The sequence below is a fragment of the Mus pahari genome, chromosome 5, assembly GCF_900095145.1.
Source record: "Mus pahari chromosome 5, PAHARI_EIJ_v1.1, whole genome shotgun sequence".
NCBI classification, from domain to species: Eukaryota; Metazoa; Chordata; class Mammalia; order Rodentia; family Muridae; genus Mus; species Mus pahari.
This window is the reverse complement of record NC_034594.1, coordinates 46,077,927-46,098,048: the sequence shown is the minus strand read 5'-3', so window position 1 is coordinate 46,098,048 and position 20,122 is coordinate 46,077,927. Positions and strand designations below refer to the sequence as shown.

Genomic DNA, 20,122 nt, shown 5'->3' with positions numbered 1-20,122 from the left:
CCCAGAGCAATCTACACGTGACGACCTTTGTAGTTCCTACCTGGCCATTGTAGGTAACATACAAGTAGTTTGTTACTGATGGGTATTCTGCAGCCAATGTATCAATCTGCAAGAGAAAATTTGTTTAAGTGATAAAGTTTCTACTCTTTACAGTTTTTAAAGACTGGAAGTTTCATGTTATTCCCATATTTCTTTAAGATCTAATACTGTCATACATCGTAGTTATATATAACCAAGGCACTTATTAATTCTGAAAACCAAAGAGACAAAAGAAATAACAGTTGAGCAGTAAATAACTAGAGATTGCTCAGTGCTTCCTTGGAACCCTGCAGTGTACCACCCACATAAAATGTTCATAGGTCACAAGAACCACTTATTCAACCAGGCACCTAAAGCGGCTATGTACAAAGTCTAAGTCAGACCAAAAATGCCCTACACAGAAGAATGTTTTCAGTTTGCAAATTAATGTATAGGATTTACGTTAGTGATAGTACTAATGGGTAGCACAGATACAAGAAAGCGCAAACAGGCGGTGGGGAATCCTGATCTCATTGGACATAATTGGAAAAGGTAAATCAATTCTACTCTCAAGGGTCACTGGCTCAGCTTAGAGAGCAAGAATTTGGGGCTGACAGGGCAAGCTGGTGCGAAGCTGGTAAGAAAAAAGAAAGGTAATAATCGCTGAGCAGAAAATATTTAGAATCCAGCTTGTGACCTAAGGGCTTACATGTGCGCCTTAAACCCACAGAGAAAAGTCAATGATTCTAAAGGACAAAAAGCAGCTGGTGGTACTTTAAGCCAAAACACTCCTTCCATTAAGAGAGAAAAAAAAGAGAGAGAGAGAGAGCCAACCAAATGGCATACCTATGAATGTTCATGTGTGATTGTCACTAATGCTAGATGAGATCATTACATCCAGCCCCACCACGATGAATATGAATGAACCATAATGATGGGGCACTTAAAATAAAGTATTGACCTTTTAAAAAGTTAGTGCCCAAAGAGATAATGATTTTTTTTTCCAGAGGCTCAGCCCCTGTGCTGACCCATATATTATTACACCAAGATTTCTGTCACTACATATATGCTAGACATAGGTCAAAGGCAGAGATAATTTTGGTTACTGTATTGAAAGCATAGAAATCATATTTTCTTTACATCGCACTGTCCCTTCATCCTTATTCCTTCAGGAACGTGTCACCCTGTGCTGAGTGAACCTAACAATGTCATGGTCCTCAGTCAGATAAGCGGAGTCATCTTCTGAGCGTGCTTCGTTCAGTCTAAGTTTGAGATGATGCCTACATGTCAAAACAAAAGTCCTCGATAGAGATATCGCATTACCTGTTTAACCCAAGGGTGGATGTTTTTCTTTAATCTCAGCTCTCTTGTCTGGGCTTCAGTCAGTCCCAAACATTTTGAAATCTGCTTGTCTGAGAACCCAATCTCCTTAGCCTTTCTCAGAGTTTCTTCTGTAACAGACTCACTGGGATTTAATGGAAAAGAAAGATTTAAGCTCAAACCAAATACAAGTGCTGAGTGAAACCGTGAAGTGTTCGAAATGTGCCAGATATACTCTTATATTCCATCTCTACACATATCCATGGCTCTTTCCTTTCAAAAATTCATAAACATATATTCTTCAAGCCTCTGGCATTGGCAATGCTGACATCTCTGCAAACTTCTGTCTCTCACTGTCTCTGTCTCTCTGTCTCTGTCTCTCTCTCTCACTGTCTCTCTCTGTCTGTCTCTCTTTCTCTCTGACTTTCTCTGTCTCTCTGTCTCTCCGTCTCTCTCCCTCATCTCTTTAAAATCTCATGTTTATGGTTCTAATGAATTTTCTTCTTCGGTAATAACTAGGGACTACCTTTTATACAGTTAAGTGACCGTAGAAAGCCAGAGTTGCCACATGGGTCTCTCCACCCGTCCCACCCTGTCTTACATCCATTGCAACTGGTGCAGCTTTTGTCCAGCCTCGGCCTTTGACCCCCGATCCAGTCAGACCACATCTCCCCCTTTGTGTGTGTAGCCACTGTTGTGGGATCCATGGGCCTGGCTGCATGGTGATTCCTAAATCTGTGGCTACCTTTTCAATATTGGACTTTTACTCTAGTTCTTGATCTGTGTGCAACAGGAATCTATTGGAACTGTTTTTCCAACATTACACAAGACTGCACACTCTCTCCACAAACATTTCATTTACCAGATTATTCCCAAAGCCTAGCACATTATCTGGTCCACAGACAAATGTTTATTAAATAAATGAAATTATTAGTCTAATATTCAGTGTAACAGAAAAGACACAAAAGTGATTAAAGCCACCCTTGAACCTAAGTTTCAAAACCAATAGAAAAATAATTGGTAAAGAACCAAGGTGCATAAAAATGAAATATTACTGTAAACCATCTATTGCCCGATACCTGAGGGCTCCTTCCAGCAATATCTGACACAATAAAATTAAATTACAATGGTTTAGTATTTAATCCAGTAAAACTGAAATACATAGCTGTGATATCAGAAGATCTAACTCACAGTAAATAAAACATTTTCATAAAACTTGAATAGTATATACTTAAAGAGGAGGACAAATCATTTGATTCAGTAGAATAACTACTGGTAAATTACCCTTGGTTTCGTAAATAACCCTAGCTCAAATTCAGGCAAGCAGCCATAATTAAACCAACATGGCGTTTGGGGGGCAAGGGGAGAAGAAAGAAAGAGAGGGAGAAGGGGAGGGGGAGAAGTAGGGAGGGAGAGAGAGAGAGAGAGAGAGAGAGAGAGAGAGAGAGAGAGAGGAGAAAGAGAGGGAGAGAGAGAGAGAAACAAAGAAAGAGGAAAGGAAAGGAGGGGGAAGGGAGGCAGGGAGGAAGGAAGGGAGGGAGGGAAGAAGGAAGGAAGGAAGAGAGAAAGAAAGGGGAAGGAATGGAGGAATGAAAGAAACAAAAAAGGAAAGAATAAAAGCTGGCATGGAACCGGAGAGACAACTCAGGCTAAGAGCATTAAAAACTCTTGTTGCCCTTACAAAGGACCTGGATTCCGTTCCAGCACACACATGGAGACTCACAACAGTGTGTAACCCCTGTTAAAGGACATCTAATGGCATCTTCTGACCCCTGCAGCCACCAAGGGGGTACATGCATGATGTACATATATACATGCAGCTAAAGTACTCATACACATAGAAACAAAGTAAATAATTTTTAGAAATGAACATGAGAATTTTTGTGAAGAAAGGATCAGGAGAGGATAAGAGGAGGGTCATGGGGACGACAAAAGTCATTAAAATGTACCATTACATATTTGAAATTGTCAAAGAATAAAAGTTTTAAGTATTTTCTCAAAGTAAATTATTTCAAATGGCAAAGGAACAATGTAAACAAAATTTAAATGCATCATTTAAAACTTTGTGCAATATAAAAATGCTATTATTAAACAACTATAACACAGGCAGCAAATGAAGTGTGTTAAAATAGGCACACTGAACATTTGGTATGTATTTTGTATGTCTCGTCTTACTGTGTATTTAGCATGAAGAATATGCTCTATGTCCCTGGGACACATGTGAGCTTCTGAGGCTATATTACCCACATCTCTCTTCTGTATATTGTCTTCAGTGCCCAGACACTGCCCTACAGAAGGTAGGTATTTACCAATACACATTTTATCCTCTTCAATGGGTGAATGGGTTAAGTCCAAAAGACATTAATTTGTATTATGTAAGTTTGCTTCATTATATCTTGAAGACCACCCTCTGAACATACTGGAGACTATCTACAAGAAGAATTCAATTATTACTGTATTACAAATAAAATTTTGTGTTTGTGTGCGCTATTTCCTTACACTTTAGTATCGGTTTTGCAGTAGATTATTTCTGCTTTGACTCTCCCAAGTTAATTTGTTTTCCTGTTGGACCCAAAGCCTCTTCTGTCATTCCTCCCAGTGCCTTGAACTTGTTGTTTAATTGCTATTTAGAGTTTTAACATATGCAGGTTTTGACATATTTCATCATAGCAATGCATTTTCCTAAAAAAAATTGTTGAATTACTGATATTTCTATTGTTATGCACTAAAATATGTCAAGCCCTTGCTACATGTTCAATAACTGTGCTGTCCACGATGCAAGTCACCAGCCCTCTGGTTATTTAAATATAAAGACTTTTTTTATAAACTTAAATTTTATATCGGTAGTTCCTCACCTTTCAATTTGCTTGATAGCCATACCAAGCTATCAGTCATTTTTTTTCCAGCAATGCAATTTACAGAATATTCTTTCTGGAAATTTTTACTGGTAAGTGATGCCCAAGGAAATATGAAAGAATATGAAAGGAATGACATGGATATGAAATAACTTGCATAGGGATAAGCTGCATGGGGTACCATGAGGTCAGGTGGTTGCATGTAAGAAATACCACAGCAGCATCAGGCTGAGAAAATAAACGTAAAGTCAGTTCAGCTCTGTAACAGTGAAGGGTGGTGATCGACAGTCTATACCTGTATGCAAAGTAACCTAGCACAGCCATGTTCATGGCAGATATGAAAACACACTGAGAGTCTGCAGCTAGAATGTGCACAGGAACCTGACCAGGGTCAGCAGAGCAGGTAGGTCACTGTTGTGTCATCCCTGCTTCCATGCCTGGTGACTCTGTACATGTTTCAGAAGTGAGCAACGGGAGATAAAATCCAAAATGTTCACATACAAATAAGTCTCAGTGCATTAGATATGGACAAACAGCCGTTAGCAGGTATGTGCTATACCAGAGCTGTTCTGAAAGGCACCCCTGCATGTCATACCAGGTGAGAATTTTGCAACAAATGCATCAAGCTAGATGCACAGTGCAAATTTTAGGATAACAATCTGATTCTTAGAAGAATTTTATAGTAAACAAATGAACTATTTTAACATCGACTGTTCAGTAACTAGATCAACAACAGACATGGTGCTTTGACATGTCTTGAGAATTAGAGCTCACTGAACCAGACTAACTATTAAATCAGTGTTCATACAGTAAATGAAAGCAAATACTAGACATCTGGGATTGTGTTAAGTCCACAAACGATTTTTATAAGATTCTTCTCTGCTATTAATTTCTGCTTTTAGACCTGAAACATTATAAAGCAATTTTCAGTCATCTTCGGTGAGGAATGGGGGCTAATTCTGACCACTGTGACAGTTTCAAAAACAAAGTTACGTAAGATCCCTTTCAGCTGCCTGATCAGAAGTAGACCAACCCCCAAAGCAGAGAGCAGGCTATCTCTGTCTCTCGCTTCTGTGCAAAACAAAGTTGGCTGACGTGTCATCGTACACGGAAGAAAAATGACTTTATCCCAACCTGTTCTGATACAAACCTTCATTTTGTACCCCGTTACAATAAGAAGAAGAAATGGTTTAAAGGCATGATTTATTAGCACAGGGCCTGTGAATCAGATAAGGTTAAACTTCCTCGGAGTTCAGGATAATTCAATTGTATCTAAATAGGTGGTTCTCAACATGTGGGCTGCAACCTTTTTGGGTCAAGGGAATTCTCTCACAGGGGTCACTTATGACCATCTGTGGAAAACACAGATAGTTCCTGTTATGATTATAACAGTAACAAAACTACAGTTATGAAGTAGCCACAAAGATAATTTTATAGTTGGAGATCACAACAACATGAGGAGCTGTTATTAAAGGATCACAGAGATAGGGAGGTTGACAAGCACCGACCTAAACGACCAAGAACCTCCTTTATCAGCCTCAGATGCACCTCCTCTTTTCCTGCCCACACCTACATTCCTCTAAACAGGACGGCCTCTCTCATCATCACAAAAACTTGGTTTTTATTTTTGCTTTTTCCTTTCCTCTCTTTCTTTCTTTTCAAACTAGTTAGAGTTGTATTTTAGGGAAAGGGAAAAATAGCAATTTTATTTTTCCAAAGGAAAATTTAAAAAAAAAATCTTCATTTGGAATATACACAAAGCACAATAATTGCTAAAAGAAAGATAAATGCTGAATTTGTATTCAAAACTATGTTTTAAATCCTCAGTGGGGAATGCTCCATTTACGTTATATTATAAATCAAGGGAGCATTATACCCAGCTAGGAGAGTGATCAGTTGGAACACAGCACACTAAATAAAGCACAGGGTTTTTAAACACGTGCAATAAATGATTCTTCTATTATTGGATATTTGTGTGTGTGCTGGGATCAGGTTTATTTTCACACTTTTAAACATTTGTACATTAAATCTATATTACATAGATTTAATCTATTTAATCTATTTTACATAGAAGAGGTACATCTTCTAAACTATGCTGTAGATACAACTTTTATTTGCCCAACCTGCTTTTCTTTTCAGAGTTCAAAGGTAAAGTCTTCAAAGACTGGACTTTCATCACGTCATAGCAAAAAGCAAAATCTACGCGCTACACGACAATGTCACACCTCATGCCTGGGACACAGCGCTCTCAGAATCCCCAGCGTCTCTCTACTTAGCAGCGCAGAATAAACGAGTGAAATTTTAGGAAATAAATCATCTTAAATCAAGACAATAGGACTTTTACAGACTCCGCTGTAATCTTTTACGGGTTAGACATCATGACTCAGCTTCTCCGGCAGGAAATCTCTTGTGTGTTCTCTGGGGTTATAAACAATACAAGTTTCCCTCTTTCTTTCTCCGTTTCCTCTCTCTTTCTCGTTTCCACGCCCCGTGTGGATCTTCTTGTTGTTGTTGTTTAAAATTCTACCTTGTAATCTTGGAGACTTCCCCCACTCACACTTGGTCTTCAATAATAAATGATGAAAGGAAATGGAATAAGTTCTCCTTAATGAGGAAATTTTCACTTGGCTCGAGGAGCTGAGGAAATCTATTAAGGGACTGGAGGAGCGCGCCTGCAGCATCACAATTACTAGGGGAGCTTTGCACTCGCAGGGTCCTCGCTGCCACTTGACCGCTTTCCCCTATCCACCAACTCACAAGCCATGCTAAACAAATTTCCCTCCATACTGCACGAGCTCTAATGTGAAAAAAAGCACTTTACTCAGCCTACAATTATGAGATGGACCTGCAATTTTATTACTGTCCTTTCTCTTAGGAAAAACAGAAGGCAGAAGCTGGGAGCTCTAGTCCTGGTGCTCACTAAATGACCCCAGGTCTAGCAATAGCAGAGAACGGAGCGGCTTGTTCTCATCCTGCAAACCCTCGCCTCCTTCTCCCCTGGGTTTGCGCCACAGTGGTAATAATTTTTGGCATCTCCAAATATTAATACTGTGCTACAATCATATTATCGCCACTGGTGGGAAGATTATTTCTCATCTCATCTTTTTTCCTTTGGGGCAAGAGGCCGTGCCTATATCCTTAAGAGGACTACAGAAGACAGACACTCTGCAAAATCTTGAGTGGTGTTCAGAAAAGCAAAAGACAAAAGAGGGGACAAGCTGCAAGTTATTGGCCTCTCTTCGTTTCTGATAGTGTCGTGGCGTGTTCCTCTGTAGCAATGGGGTCTTTGAAGGGATGCCACACCTACCTCTTTGCACATGATACACAGGGCAGACATGAGCCACACTATGAGAAAGCCCAGCATCTTGAAAGTGATCCAATAGGACCTGAGTCAAGCTGGCATTCATGATGCCATCATATCTGAAGTACTGATTCTCAACAGAGAGCATCATGGGAAACTGTACTTTAGCTTGAAAGATAGAAACTGTACTCTCAGCTCCAACTTTTAGTCTAGTCCCAATGTCTTTGTTCTGTATTATTACCTGTCTTCCTTTTTATAATTTTCTATTTATTTTTGTGATGCTGGGGATTGAATCCAATGTCTTGGGTATAAAAATAATCATATTATCACTAGTTTACATCCTCAGCCTTATATTCATTTTTGAATAAATTTTAGAATCCCTGGTTATTCAGAAATACTATGATATTAGTTTCAGTCTGTCAAGGCCACTCCTATTCTGTCAAATTTAATAATGTAATTTTCCTATGACTATTTATACCAAAATACCAATTATTTCCAGATGTGGTAGTACATGTCTTTAGTTCTAGGGAGGTAGAAGCAGGCAGATCTCTGTGAGCTTGAGGCCAACCTGGTCTACACAATGACTTGCAGAACTGTCAGAGCTACATTATAGAGAGACCCTGTCTCAGTACGCTCACACGCCTCCGCCCCCTTTGTCTCTTGACATCCTAGATTGCATTCTTGTATACAGCCCTTGAGGCAGTGATGAACATCATAGTTCTTAACTCTTTGGAAATGGACAATGAAGTTCTGAAGAGAATGCTCCCAGGCATTTGGGGTACCAACCTGAGGCATGCTCACTCCTACATTCCATGTCTGACTTTATGTACTGTAATGGCATCGCAGGCATTACCATGTAAGGATACCCTGGGGGGGGGGCGCAACACTCTGTAATTTTGCCAGTACTGTTTTCATTCCCCTCTATTGTTTTTCCCACACCTCCATGTGCAAGAGGAGGCTCATGCACTATTTTAAGTATATACAGATTAGTAAGTATGTTAGAAGTTACTATTAATAAAGCAAACGTTTTAAAAGGATATCCTCTGAGGTTCCTGTGCCTTTAAAACTTCTGTTTACGTCGTCTAAAGAAGCCTTTGGGGCTTCTTCCCTGTCAGGCTGCCTGGATGTTCCCCCAGAAGAGCTCTAGAAAAGGGCTTGTTCATTACAATATTTCTGCTCTAAGTGAGGTCAGCTATTCATGCAGGAAAATGTGCATCTCACAACATGACAGCTGAAGGGACCTGATCTCCAACTGTCTGTTTAAAAGCTGTGCCTCTGAAGAGCTTTGAAAAAGAGTTGTTGACTAGAAATGAAGGCAGGGCTACTGAGTTGGAATTCTTGACCTTGCCTGACTCACATGACATAAGGGATGGCAAGCACCTGGGTGTGACTCAGTTGTGCCATCTACAAAAAGTAGGACCGTGCTATTTCCCAGCCGTATCATACATAGTACCAAGGTGCTTTAAGGTCTCAAGAAAAATACAGATGTCTTCATCGAAAACAGTCTCTGAGTTTTGCCTCAACCTTCTTTACCAAGTAAACCAGCTCTGTTAGCACAATTGAAAATATTCATGAAAGTTTCTCATCAAAACTTCAAAAATGGGGCCAGGTGTGGTAGCACATGCCTTCAAGCCCAGCACTTGGAAGGAAGAAAGGGAAATCCTAAGTTCGAGACAACCAGGGCTACACAAAGAAACCCTTGTCTCAAATAAACAAAACAAAAAAACAAAAGAATGTCCAAAAATGTACATTTTTGAAGATGTAGTTTTTTTTCCCAGAAAAAAAAATATAAATGTTGACTATTCTCAAAAAATAATAAAGCATCCATCCTGAAACTATTCTAGTCCTTGGTGGTTACATGTGTATCATCTCTGTTTAATGACACAAAACAATTAGATAAATCTTATTTTATTAGTAAATGGCTCGTCTAGAGCCTTCCTAGATAATTAGGAAAAAATTGGAACCTAACGATGCTGATTTATGATGTCTTTCACCACAGTCAGCTTATTTCTTGGACTATCCATCTCGCAGTTGGTAATTTGGTTGTTTTTTTTTTTTTTTTTTTTTTTTTTAAGCAACCGGGAATCATGTGTTTGATTTCCTTCTCCCTTCTTAGTTACAACTGAGAAATTTTGATTTTCATTAAGACCAATAATGTGTCTGTATTTAATTGGTATATTGTCATATAAACTTTACTAATTGCTCACTTTATGCTGATTCCCATGAAAATCTAAGATAAATAGATAACTCTAAATCATTTGTATACATTCTAAGATGTATGCTCTTCTTTAGGATGGGGAGCTCTATTTTATACTCTTTCTTACAAAAAAGGCTCTTACTATAAAACAACTAGTGCAAAAGGATAGTAAGCAAGTGGGATGGCTCAGCAGGTAAAGGGGGCTTGCCACAAAACTCTGAAGACCTGAGTTCAATCCCAGCATCCACAATGGAAAGAGGAAGCTCTACTACTCTAACTACACACACCATAGCATGTGCTTTTATTCACACGTAAACATCATACACATGCATGCACACATGCACACAAATAGCAAATTTTAACTTAAAAAAGCATATTAAGATATTTGCATACTTACTATTATCCCTAGTGGAATTTGTCATTTAATTTTGAAGGCGATGCCATGCATATGATAATTATAGAATGGTGATGTTCTGTAGCTTCAACTCTTACAACTGTGGCCAAATAGTTAGACAACATTCAATTGAATCTTACACTGTCTTCACTCAATAGTTAAGACTCTCACTTTCATTAAAGTTAGCATAAAAATACCAGCAATCATAATTTCTCACTTCCTAAGTAGAATTTATCTACTCTCCCAGTACATGTTTCTCATAATGCACCTATCTATGACTTCCCTCCTATCTCCCTGTAATTAACTTTACTGGACTCGTTCAATTGTCTTCCATAATTATCTCGCCAACCCCTCTCTACATTATGCCAGACTGTTGAAAGTGTCTTCCCCTTGATTTATTTCATAGGATTTTTTTTCTTCAAGCTGCTGCTGTAGCAATGGGATATTTTAAAGCAAAGCATACCTGGACTCAGACTTGTCTCCAGCATGAACCACTTGTGAAACCTTGGAAAATTAACTTAAGCTTTTAAGGCCCTCATTTATAGAGTAAAATATGGATGTAGATCTTCTGAGACTGCTCATGTTGAGATAGGAGATAGGTATGCAAGAGTATTAGTCCTCTAAGTCTTAGTTTTCATTCAATTTCCCTGAATTAACATTTTCATATTTACCATGTCCATCAATGTAGCTTATTCTTGTATAGCTATTTATATAGATTATAAGCCCATTGAAGACAGATTAATAACTAAAAATTATTCTTCAACAAATGATACTGGACCTAGTACAAGACCTTGTACACAATGGGTACCAAATAAATATTCATTAGTAATTGCTAGTGGATGAACACGGTAATCAATAAAGGAAAAGTACATCAGACAAATGCCTGTTCCATCATGTTGCAATTAGACACAGTGACAATATAAATAACCTAGGAATTATTGATGACTAATAGATTCATACTCATGCAATTTGAGTATATGTGCTTTTTCATCAACTTAAGGCTTTTAAATTTTTCAGGTATGTAAAATTAATATTGAGAAATATATAACATAATATGAATTATCTGAATACCATTCTGACAAGCTTTTGAGTAAAATATCTTGTTCATACGAGAATCATAAGAATGCTTTTGTACTTGAAAATTTCATAATTATTGTCAAACTATGACATTCTTATTTAACTAATAAATGAGGTTTTTCTCAGGACATTAAATGTTTTGTGTAAATTTTTGTATCATGTATAATTAGATTATTAAAATTAATAGAGTCATATTACACCCATGAGATTACTTAAAATAACCTATCTCTCATCACATAAAAAAAATAAAATCTAGTTAAAATATAATGCACCTTTCTATTAGTTCTGAGGCAAAAAATTTCCCATAGCAATACTTCTGTTTTAAAGAAAAAATATTCTTGTTTAAGTATTCTTCAATTTTAATACTGTCAAAGAACTTCATAGCCAGGCAAGATGGCGCACACCTCTAATCCCAGCACATAGGAGGTAGAGACAGAAGCATCAGGAATTCAAGGCCACACTCAGCTACCTAGTGAGTTCAAGGCAAGCTGAGTCTTCCTGAAATACGGTCTCAGAAAATCAAAAGAACAAAAGAAAACTAGAAAAAGGAAATGTGCTGTATAGATGGCTAGGAATATGAAGACTAAAGACAGAGACTAGCAATATGTCATGACTGGAGAAGTGGATTTTCTGCCAAGTTTAACACTTCAAACATCACATATTCAGCACCTTGTAATATCAACCTAGTAAAATAATAAGGGGGTATGTGTTATAATTAGGATTAAACTAAGAAATACAATAAGTTGGTACTGCTGTAAAGTAGTATAAGACCACTTCCTGCGATTAAAATCAGAGGACTGCACGAAAGTGCCCTACCCCCACATCCTGTTTCTACATCCAAAGGAATAAAAAGCACCATAAATATGTCATTCCAAAATGAACAAATCCTAACAGGCAAGTATGTTATAGTCATATAAGTTTCCCTGAGTTGCTTCTATATTTGATGTTTTAAACCAGAAAGTATAAATTAACACTAGAAACCAAAGTACAGACAGTCTCATTCTTATGTGTAAGTTCTAACAACTCTTGGCTGACACTTTCCCTTGGAAACTTCCATCAAATGTAAGCACAAAGTGTTCTTGTCTGATTTTGCCATGCCTTGTGAGCAAGTTAAATAAAAAGTCAATAGAAACTAGCATGTGTAGGTGAGGGCATTCAAAGGGACGGTTCCAGCTAAGGTGACACCTGCATTATTACATCAGCCAGAAGTTTGTGGCTGCAGGGAAATGGCCGACTTTACTGAGCTCAATTTACCACTTGAATGCCCAAGCAGAACTCACTAGGCTTGCCTGAGATTGTTTCCCTAAGCAATAGGCATGCCTGTGATTTTTCAGCACCCACCAATAGGTATAGTTTATCACACAAACAGTGAAGTTCGGATGGAAGCCGGACCCTTGAAAACTGCACTGTCCCCTACTTCACTTCATTCATTATAGCAGTAAGGGGAGATGAGAAAAGGAAGCAAATATTCATATTATCAGAATCGGTATAGCATAAAAAAATCAGAGAAGCCCATAGAATATTGGATAAAAGTAATTTCTGTGTTTTCATAAGCAAACAGCAATTTTACATCAGTCATTCATAGAGAAATAAATCAAAACCTTAGCTTCTAAAGTCTAAACTATAACTCACTAGGTTATATATATATATATATATATATATATATATATATATATATATATATACTACTTTTGAGCATCTAAAAGGGTGGGAAACAAATTCCTTTAAACAGTTATCTCCAACATGACGAAGGAAGTGGCATCGTGTGCCACGAAAACCAGAGGGTAAAAGAGGCTGTTCCAGGAACATCACAGTCGCCATAAATGGTGGGAGACCTTCCATCTGTTAAAGTCACAAAGACGGGCTGTTTCTTCTTTAAAACACTCACTTGAAGGAAAACTGGGAAGCTCACACAGCTTTGCTCTGGCCAGGTTTTTTATGTAAATATCTGTAAATTATGCAGGTGTGATGGCATCCCTGAAGTGCTATATTAGAAATATCGAATGAGTCCAAAAGAATGGTGTTTGAAAACACAGTTTCTGAGCAGCCAACAGAGCATATTGAGGGGGCTCATAATTTTTCTGACCTGTTCATATTTCTTTAAATATTATGGTTTCCTTTCAGTTGAAAGATGTTTAATTCAATTTGATGCTATAAATAACATGTTTAGGACATAAGGTCCTAAAGTATTTCCTGATAACAAGTGAGCCTATTTATTTTTCATTACAGTGATATTATCCCAGCTAAAGGATCTTAGAGCCTGTTTTTGTCTGGACATTGCCAACACAATGAAAATGGTCATCATAGGCTCTGGTTATGTGGAATTAAAAGCTACTGTGCCTTCAGTGGCAAATGTAACTCTGGCGGAGACATTTATCACATGTAGTCTTAGTTCTTCTAGACGGTACATAACACACCTCTAAACTATACACATATGCATGTCTGTGTATGTGTGCACATTTAATTCCTCTAGAACTTCAGTCTTAACTTCTCAAACTCCTTGCAGATAATCTATCAATGTGTGATGACCTGTTATTGCACAGCTAATAGGTAATTTGGTAAGTACTGGACCTCTAAATTCCAATTCCAGTGCACATGAGCACACACACACACACACACACACACACACACACACACACACCCTGTATGACAACTCATCACATTCAGTAACCAGAAACTTCTCAGCGCCTAAACAGATAATTCACATCAATGGTGCTATCTTGTGTTGATTAATGTCAGTGTGCCATTTATGAATTTGATGAACTGCCTAGCATGTCCTTCATCAGCAGTAAATAATTAAAGACAACATGAAAGTCAGTGAACACAAGTGGAAAGGGGAAAAATTTGACTGAAGCTGCCTAAATAATGGCTATTCCCTATTATAGTAAAAGTGGATATTTTCCTCAAAGCAACGTATATGTCACCATTTCTGTGCTTGCATGTGGGTGAAACAGTGATCAGTTCTGAGTTCTGAAAGGGAGACACTCAGTGCTAAGACACTAATCTGACCATCACAGCATAGCCCACCTCAAACGATCACACCAACGATGGCTGGGATCCCTTGCTGTTAATTTCCCCCAGAAATCTATGTGAAAGTTGCAGACGATTTAAGCACATGGGCACCAGAGATACACAGTAGCAGGAGAAACTTGGAGTCCTCTCAACATACATCAAATAAATAATTACCTCCTGGGCCCACATCCAAAGTCAGATTTTCCAAAACGGGAACAGTTTAGGATTTAGAGCAATGTAAATCATAAACAAATGTGAATGTAAAAAAGAACAACCGCTCTTTTCAACCCTTATCCAAGCCAGCAACAAAGTCTACTCCTTAATGTCAACTGACGATAAGGGGTTTCTATTATTTTGGGAATTATGCATTATTTGAGAACTAAATCTTTCTGGACATTTAGAAATTTCTGAGGAAATAAAAGATCTCATGGCCCCGGATAAAGGTAAGAATGATCAAACATGGGCCAGAAAACTTGAGTCTCAAGTACTTAAAACGAGTCAACTTTGGCAATCCTTTTGACATCAGCCCCTTATATACCATAGAAGGGTCAAGACAGCTAGCTTCAATGGCCAAACATGTTCCTTATTTATATGGCATTTATAACAATCATCATGTCACTATGTGCTTAAATCAGCGACCCTCAGAAAGAGCATGAACAGTGCATACAGTATTTCTCAGGTAATAACACAAAATTTAGGGTTAATGCCATTTGAGTCTTACCACAGGTGTTTGGATTTCATGCTATAATAAGCATCAAAACTATTTACACACGCTAGATAATGCTTTTGAACCTTTAAACGTATTACAAGCTCTGGGGTAGCTCTATACAGATCTTTATGAACAAATGAATGAATATTCAATTATGAATATGCTTATATCAGAAAATGGAAACTAAAAATGTCAAACTATCATCAAGCACATGCAACAGAATCAGTAGACATACTTTAAGTTGCCTACGGCAATGGGTTGTTCCTACCCTCCAAAGACCTTTGCCTTTTTCTATCAAAATACACTTTTTTCTGCTTAGTTGTAAGTCTTAACATGACTTCTAGCTGTAACAGGAACTATTCAATTAAAGCATTAAGTTTCTCCCCAAACCCCGCGCTCGCAAATTAGAATTTATATCAAGTGCACACTTCGATCACAATAGCATCTGGTATTCTTCATTCTGGGGCTGTTTGGTGCACTGCGAGTCTCTAGCGCCCCCTTGTGGTTTCACTGGAGTGCTTAAGCCTTTGAAATCTGTTGCCTAAAACTGAGCCGTGGAACAGACTATACATAATTCAACATGGAAGTTTTGCTGGTGTCATAAACCAAGAAAAGAAACCCTAAGTCAGCAAAACCCTAAGACAAATGTATAGGTTCCATCTCTGTCTTATTTGCTGACTACTGTTCATTTTACACAAGCTCTTAAAAGGATAGCTTCAGGCAATGGTAACCAGTCCCGTCCTTGTTTGGCAAAATCCCTGTGTACAAAATCAAGAATTTAACATGGGTAAAACCCAGGAGCAACCCCGTTCCAGATTTCCCATTATCCTCAACATTTTATGTAATTAAATTGTCTGCATTTCCCCAAGCCATTTGAAAATAACGTCTACTTCCAAGTCTTTCTTTCTCTAAATATATCCCTAGACTTAGAAAGGAGATCTCTTTCCAACACAAGTATGTTTCAGTGCGTTAGGGAGAGAAGCTAAAGAGGATCTTACATCGTAATTTGGTAATAGATGAGCCTCTTCTCAAAGATGTATGTGTTAAATCTGACTAAGCCAGAAACAACCCAATAGGCAGTGTTCAAATAAAAGTTTTAAATGATACATTTTAAATATCTGACATTATCAGAACATTCTAAACATAAAATGAAGTTTATAAATAATTGGCCATGAAGAAATTAAAATGTAAATTAGTCAGAGGTAAAGAGAGACACGTCAGTATTAACAGACACATTAGTATGGCTCATTTATATCCTGAACTAAAAGTCCCCATTTTGATAATATCAGTAGAATACAAGGAGAATAAATTCTCTATCAACACATAGTGATTTGTAGGTTAACATAAAAAGCAGAACTAGGATTCAAAACTGAAAATCAGAATATTATTTTTTTAATTTCTTATTAATAATATGTAAACCATTAAATATTTATAAATGTACTCTAGCTAACTCTGAGCTCTAAAGACTTAGTTTAAACAAGTGCAATATTTGACGTCACCAATAAAAGTATAAAATGATTCAAAATATTAATAAATGCCTTTCAAAACATAGTATGTGAGAAAATGACAGTTGTCTCTTTCCCCTATGTCGGCATCATTTAGCTCACTGAGGCAGACTCTTGGGCCAACTGCATGAAAGGGGAGTTCAAGCACTGCACTGAAAATACAGAGTGGTTCAAAGCGATCCTCTTACCTGTTAAGCCCCTTCAGTGTCTTATCCATGCTTAAAATGTCACGCATCTTATACAAAAACCACTTGTCAATGGACGTGAGCTTCACAATCTCATCAAGGGGCATGTTGTTCTCCAAGGCCTGCCAGAAGAAAAACAAACACTTTCCATGGCAACCATTTTCTAAATGTCTCGTTTAATTGAAAACATAGGAGCCATTCCTTCCCACATTATTTAGAGAGACTGGGGCCAGGCTACCTCCTGAGAGATGAAACTGAACCACGGATATTCCTGGAAATCAACCTAGGATGCTGGTAACTGCACCCACAAATGTCATTCAGAGAAAGCACAAGAGGAATGTGTGCTCACAACAGTCTTAACAGGTCCTGTCTCCTCCTCCTTATTTGGCTAGGTTATTATTTCCTAGACTATGTATTATTGGTATAAAGAAGGATCTAATGACATTACAAACCTACTCTATTGGCAGCTCCCATCATTTTCTTAAGAGTACTTTAACAATCTAAAGAAGCAAAGTAGTCTACCCACTGAGCTGACTAGGGTACTAGCAAACTATATAACTCCCCAAACCATACCTCCTAAACCCAAAATATGCACATTTGTATTTATACAAATGTGAACAATAATAGACATATAATATCTGTTTCAAAACTATATTAGAAAAACATTTTATCTTTTTAAACTCAGAAGAGAAATGAAAATAACTAGTAACTCTGATGTTATAGTCAACTCACAGAGTTTTCTTAAATCTTTACTTATTTCTACTATAAGAGAGTCCATGATTGTAAGCTTTGAGCTATAGCATGGTTCACAGCTCACTTGACTAGAATAGCACTTTATGAAAACAACTCAAAGCCATGTTTTCTTTTTTAACTTTGTATTACTCTTATGTAACTCTTCACAAAATCGCGATCTTGTCTACAAAATCTGCATTGGTCTTAGTCCCTAAGAGACTAAAAGTTGCCAGGCATTAGCAATAGAAGGTACTTAGAAATTAAGTTCTTCATGCTTTTTACAGATTAAATAAAGATTACATCTGATGATGTAAAGTGAACAAGGTCCCAAAATCTGGTAGCTATTTCCCTGAGAGGAAGAAGAACCTATAGTCAGGCCTGCTTCCATCATAAAGCCGGCCTTCCAGTCCTTAGACATCATCTTCCCACACTGTTAACTACTCCATCTTGCTCCCACTGGAATGAAGTCCATTGTGACCCCAAACACATTTGAGGCTGGTGAAATGTTCTCCAAATAAAAACTAATGCCTGCATTCTCCCCAAATCAAAAGAGGTGGTGACCCAATCATACTGAAATAAGGATTCTGCAAAAGCCAGACCTCAGAGTGACTTGCCCTCTCCTGAGAATCATGAAAGCAGGTGGGGAGTCCCACCCTCCCTCTATTCTTTTTCTCTTTCAGTCCTGCACTGTCCTTATTTCTTTGTCAGAATCACCAAGTCCCTGGTTGCTGTGGAAATGAGCAGTAATGATGACCTCTAACAGACAGGAATCAGTTCCCTGTCCCAGCACTCGGGCAGACAATAATTTATATCCTCAAGCCTGCACTTCTTGCTTGTACACAGCATGCTCTGAGCAGGATGAACCTCCGCACGTTTGCCCTGCATCCCCATCCTTTGTAAGTCTGTTAGAAAAGAATGAGAGATTTGCCTGTGTTTTACAACCGGGCTGGGAACTAGAAAATGCGATTCTTTTTCATCTGCTTCAAGTGGCAGAAACGAGATTGCTAGGCTCAAGAAAAAAAATCCATTTACTGGCCTTCCCCTGAAGGAGAAAATTATATCTATATATGTATCTATATATTTACACATCCATACCCACACCTATGAATGTCCTCCGTTGCTTCTTAAATAAAAGACTAAGAGAAGAACAGTATACACACTGACTTGGCCTTGTAGAAAAACCTGACTTTGTTGCTGCACCCCACCACTCCTGAAAAACATCAGTCTTAAAACTCAAGATCAGAAAATATTCATCAAAGATAATAGTCTCTCCCAGAATTTCAGTAAGACTTACCAATTCTAGACATAAAACCCGTAAGTATGACGAGAGTATATATCAAATGCTCTGAAGGAAATATCCCTGTTTCTTTGTCAGCTCTCTGCAGGCCTGTCACTAAATGCTAGTAAGGGTTGCGGTGAGTTCAAATCACCAAGTGCACGTTTCTGTTGCTACCAAGGCGTTATATAAGTCAGATTTCTTCTTTAAAGATACAATTCATATTTTCCGTAGTATATCTCACATGCACACACACAGGAAAAAAAAAAAACAAGGGAGCTTTGTGAACCCGGGGTGGTTTGACACTGTTGGGGGATTAATGTCGGTGCTTCCTTAAATGTCAAAAAGTCATTTAGAGATTTCTGACCAGGCAGATTCCAGATGCCCAAGTCACCTTTCATAAAAATCAGATGGGCTGAAACTTCAACACTCTAAGCACAGTAAATATGAAGGGAGATTAAAATGACCCTTCATTTGCATTAGAAGGAACCAGGGGGTGGACTGAGAAAGGCAAGGCTTTTTGTTCCATAAGGAACCCCTCCAATAAGATAATTGCATGGGAAAGCCTACTGCCACAGTCTAGGTAGCCTGATGTTTAAACACAGAAAAAAGCAAAAGGGATTATGTCAGGGTCTTTGGTAGGATGTACTATAGGATACCAGCATAGCTCCTCTCTAAATACAATTTCATCCATTTTCAGGGAGCATTTGCTAAAAGGTTACAAGAAAGGACAAATCAGAACTATAAACTCTTAAATTAATAGTGCTGTGTATACAAAAAGGAGGGCCCATTTTGGCTGTGTCAGTATCCTTTAAAAGTGCATTGTGCCCTTGGGTCCAAGCTTCAAGTTAAATTTAAAAAAAAAAAAAAAATCTTTCTATTAGTCAATTAGAAGAATGTTTGTTGAAATTCAGAGAGATGTTGTATGTAAGACAAGGAATAAGGAAGGGGTATGTTTATATGTGTGTGAGAGAGACAGGAAGTGCAAGTGTGTATGTGTGCAGGTTCACATGAAGAGGTCAGAAGGCACTTCACAAACCCTGGACTGTTTGCAAAGCTGACTAAATTCCGAGGCCTTTTCAGGTCATCCCACATTACCTTAGCAATGGCGTAGATGCGGGTGCTGGAGGGTTCAGACAGCTCTTTCTTCAGATCCAGGTTTGCTGGCCATTCCTTATTCATTGGGAGCCGGGGAGTGAACCCATCCACAGATGGATGGCACATCCTCAGAGCCTTCTGGAAACTTTCCTCAAAGGTGCGACCAATGGCCATGACCTGGGATGCACATATAAGAGGTTCTCTTGAAAGAACAACCTCACATCGTTTTAGTTTCTCACAAATTTAGCTGCGTAATATGTTCCAAAACATGACAACTGCAAAAAAGATTCTGAGAGTATTCGCAGGTTTTGAGCTTCAGTTCCCTAGTCGCCCTTCCTCTTTCTCCATGCTTTTGAATGCAATGAGTCTTTGACATTTTATTAGGTTTTTTACAGCTAGTGAATGTAGCTGTATTTCCTGAGAATAAGGAAATCATTGCCTGC

General features: G+C 38.2%; 1 protein-coding gene across 1 annotated transcript in view; it reads right to left on the bottom strand.

The window, feature by feature from the left end:
* Nucleotides 1-20,122, bottom strand: part of Cps1 (carbamoyl-phosphate synthase 1) — a 109,668-nt gene that overhangs the window by 36,209 nt on the left and 53,337 nt on the right. The window contains exons 20-23 of the mRNA XM_021199318.2: nucleotides 19,680-19,856; nucleotides 16,577-16,695; nucleotides 1,342-1,483; nucleotides 41-106 (exon numbers count right to left, since the gene is read on the bottom strand). Coding sequence (XP_021054977.1) covers nucleotides 41-106; nucleotides 1,342-1,483; nucleotides 16,577-16,695; nucleotides 19,680-19,856 — 504 coding nt within the window. The remainder of the gene's footprint in view (nucleotides 1-40; nucleotides 107-1,341; nucleotides 1,484-16,576; nucleotides 16,696-19,679; nucleotides 19,857-20,122) is intronic.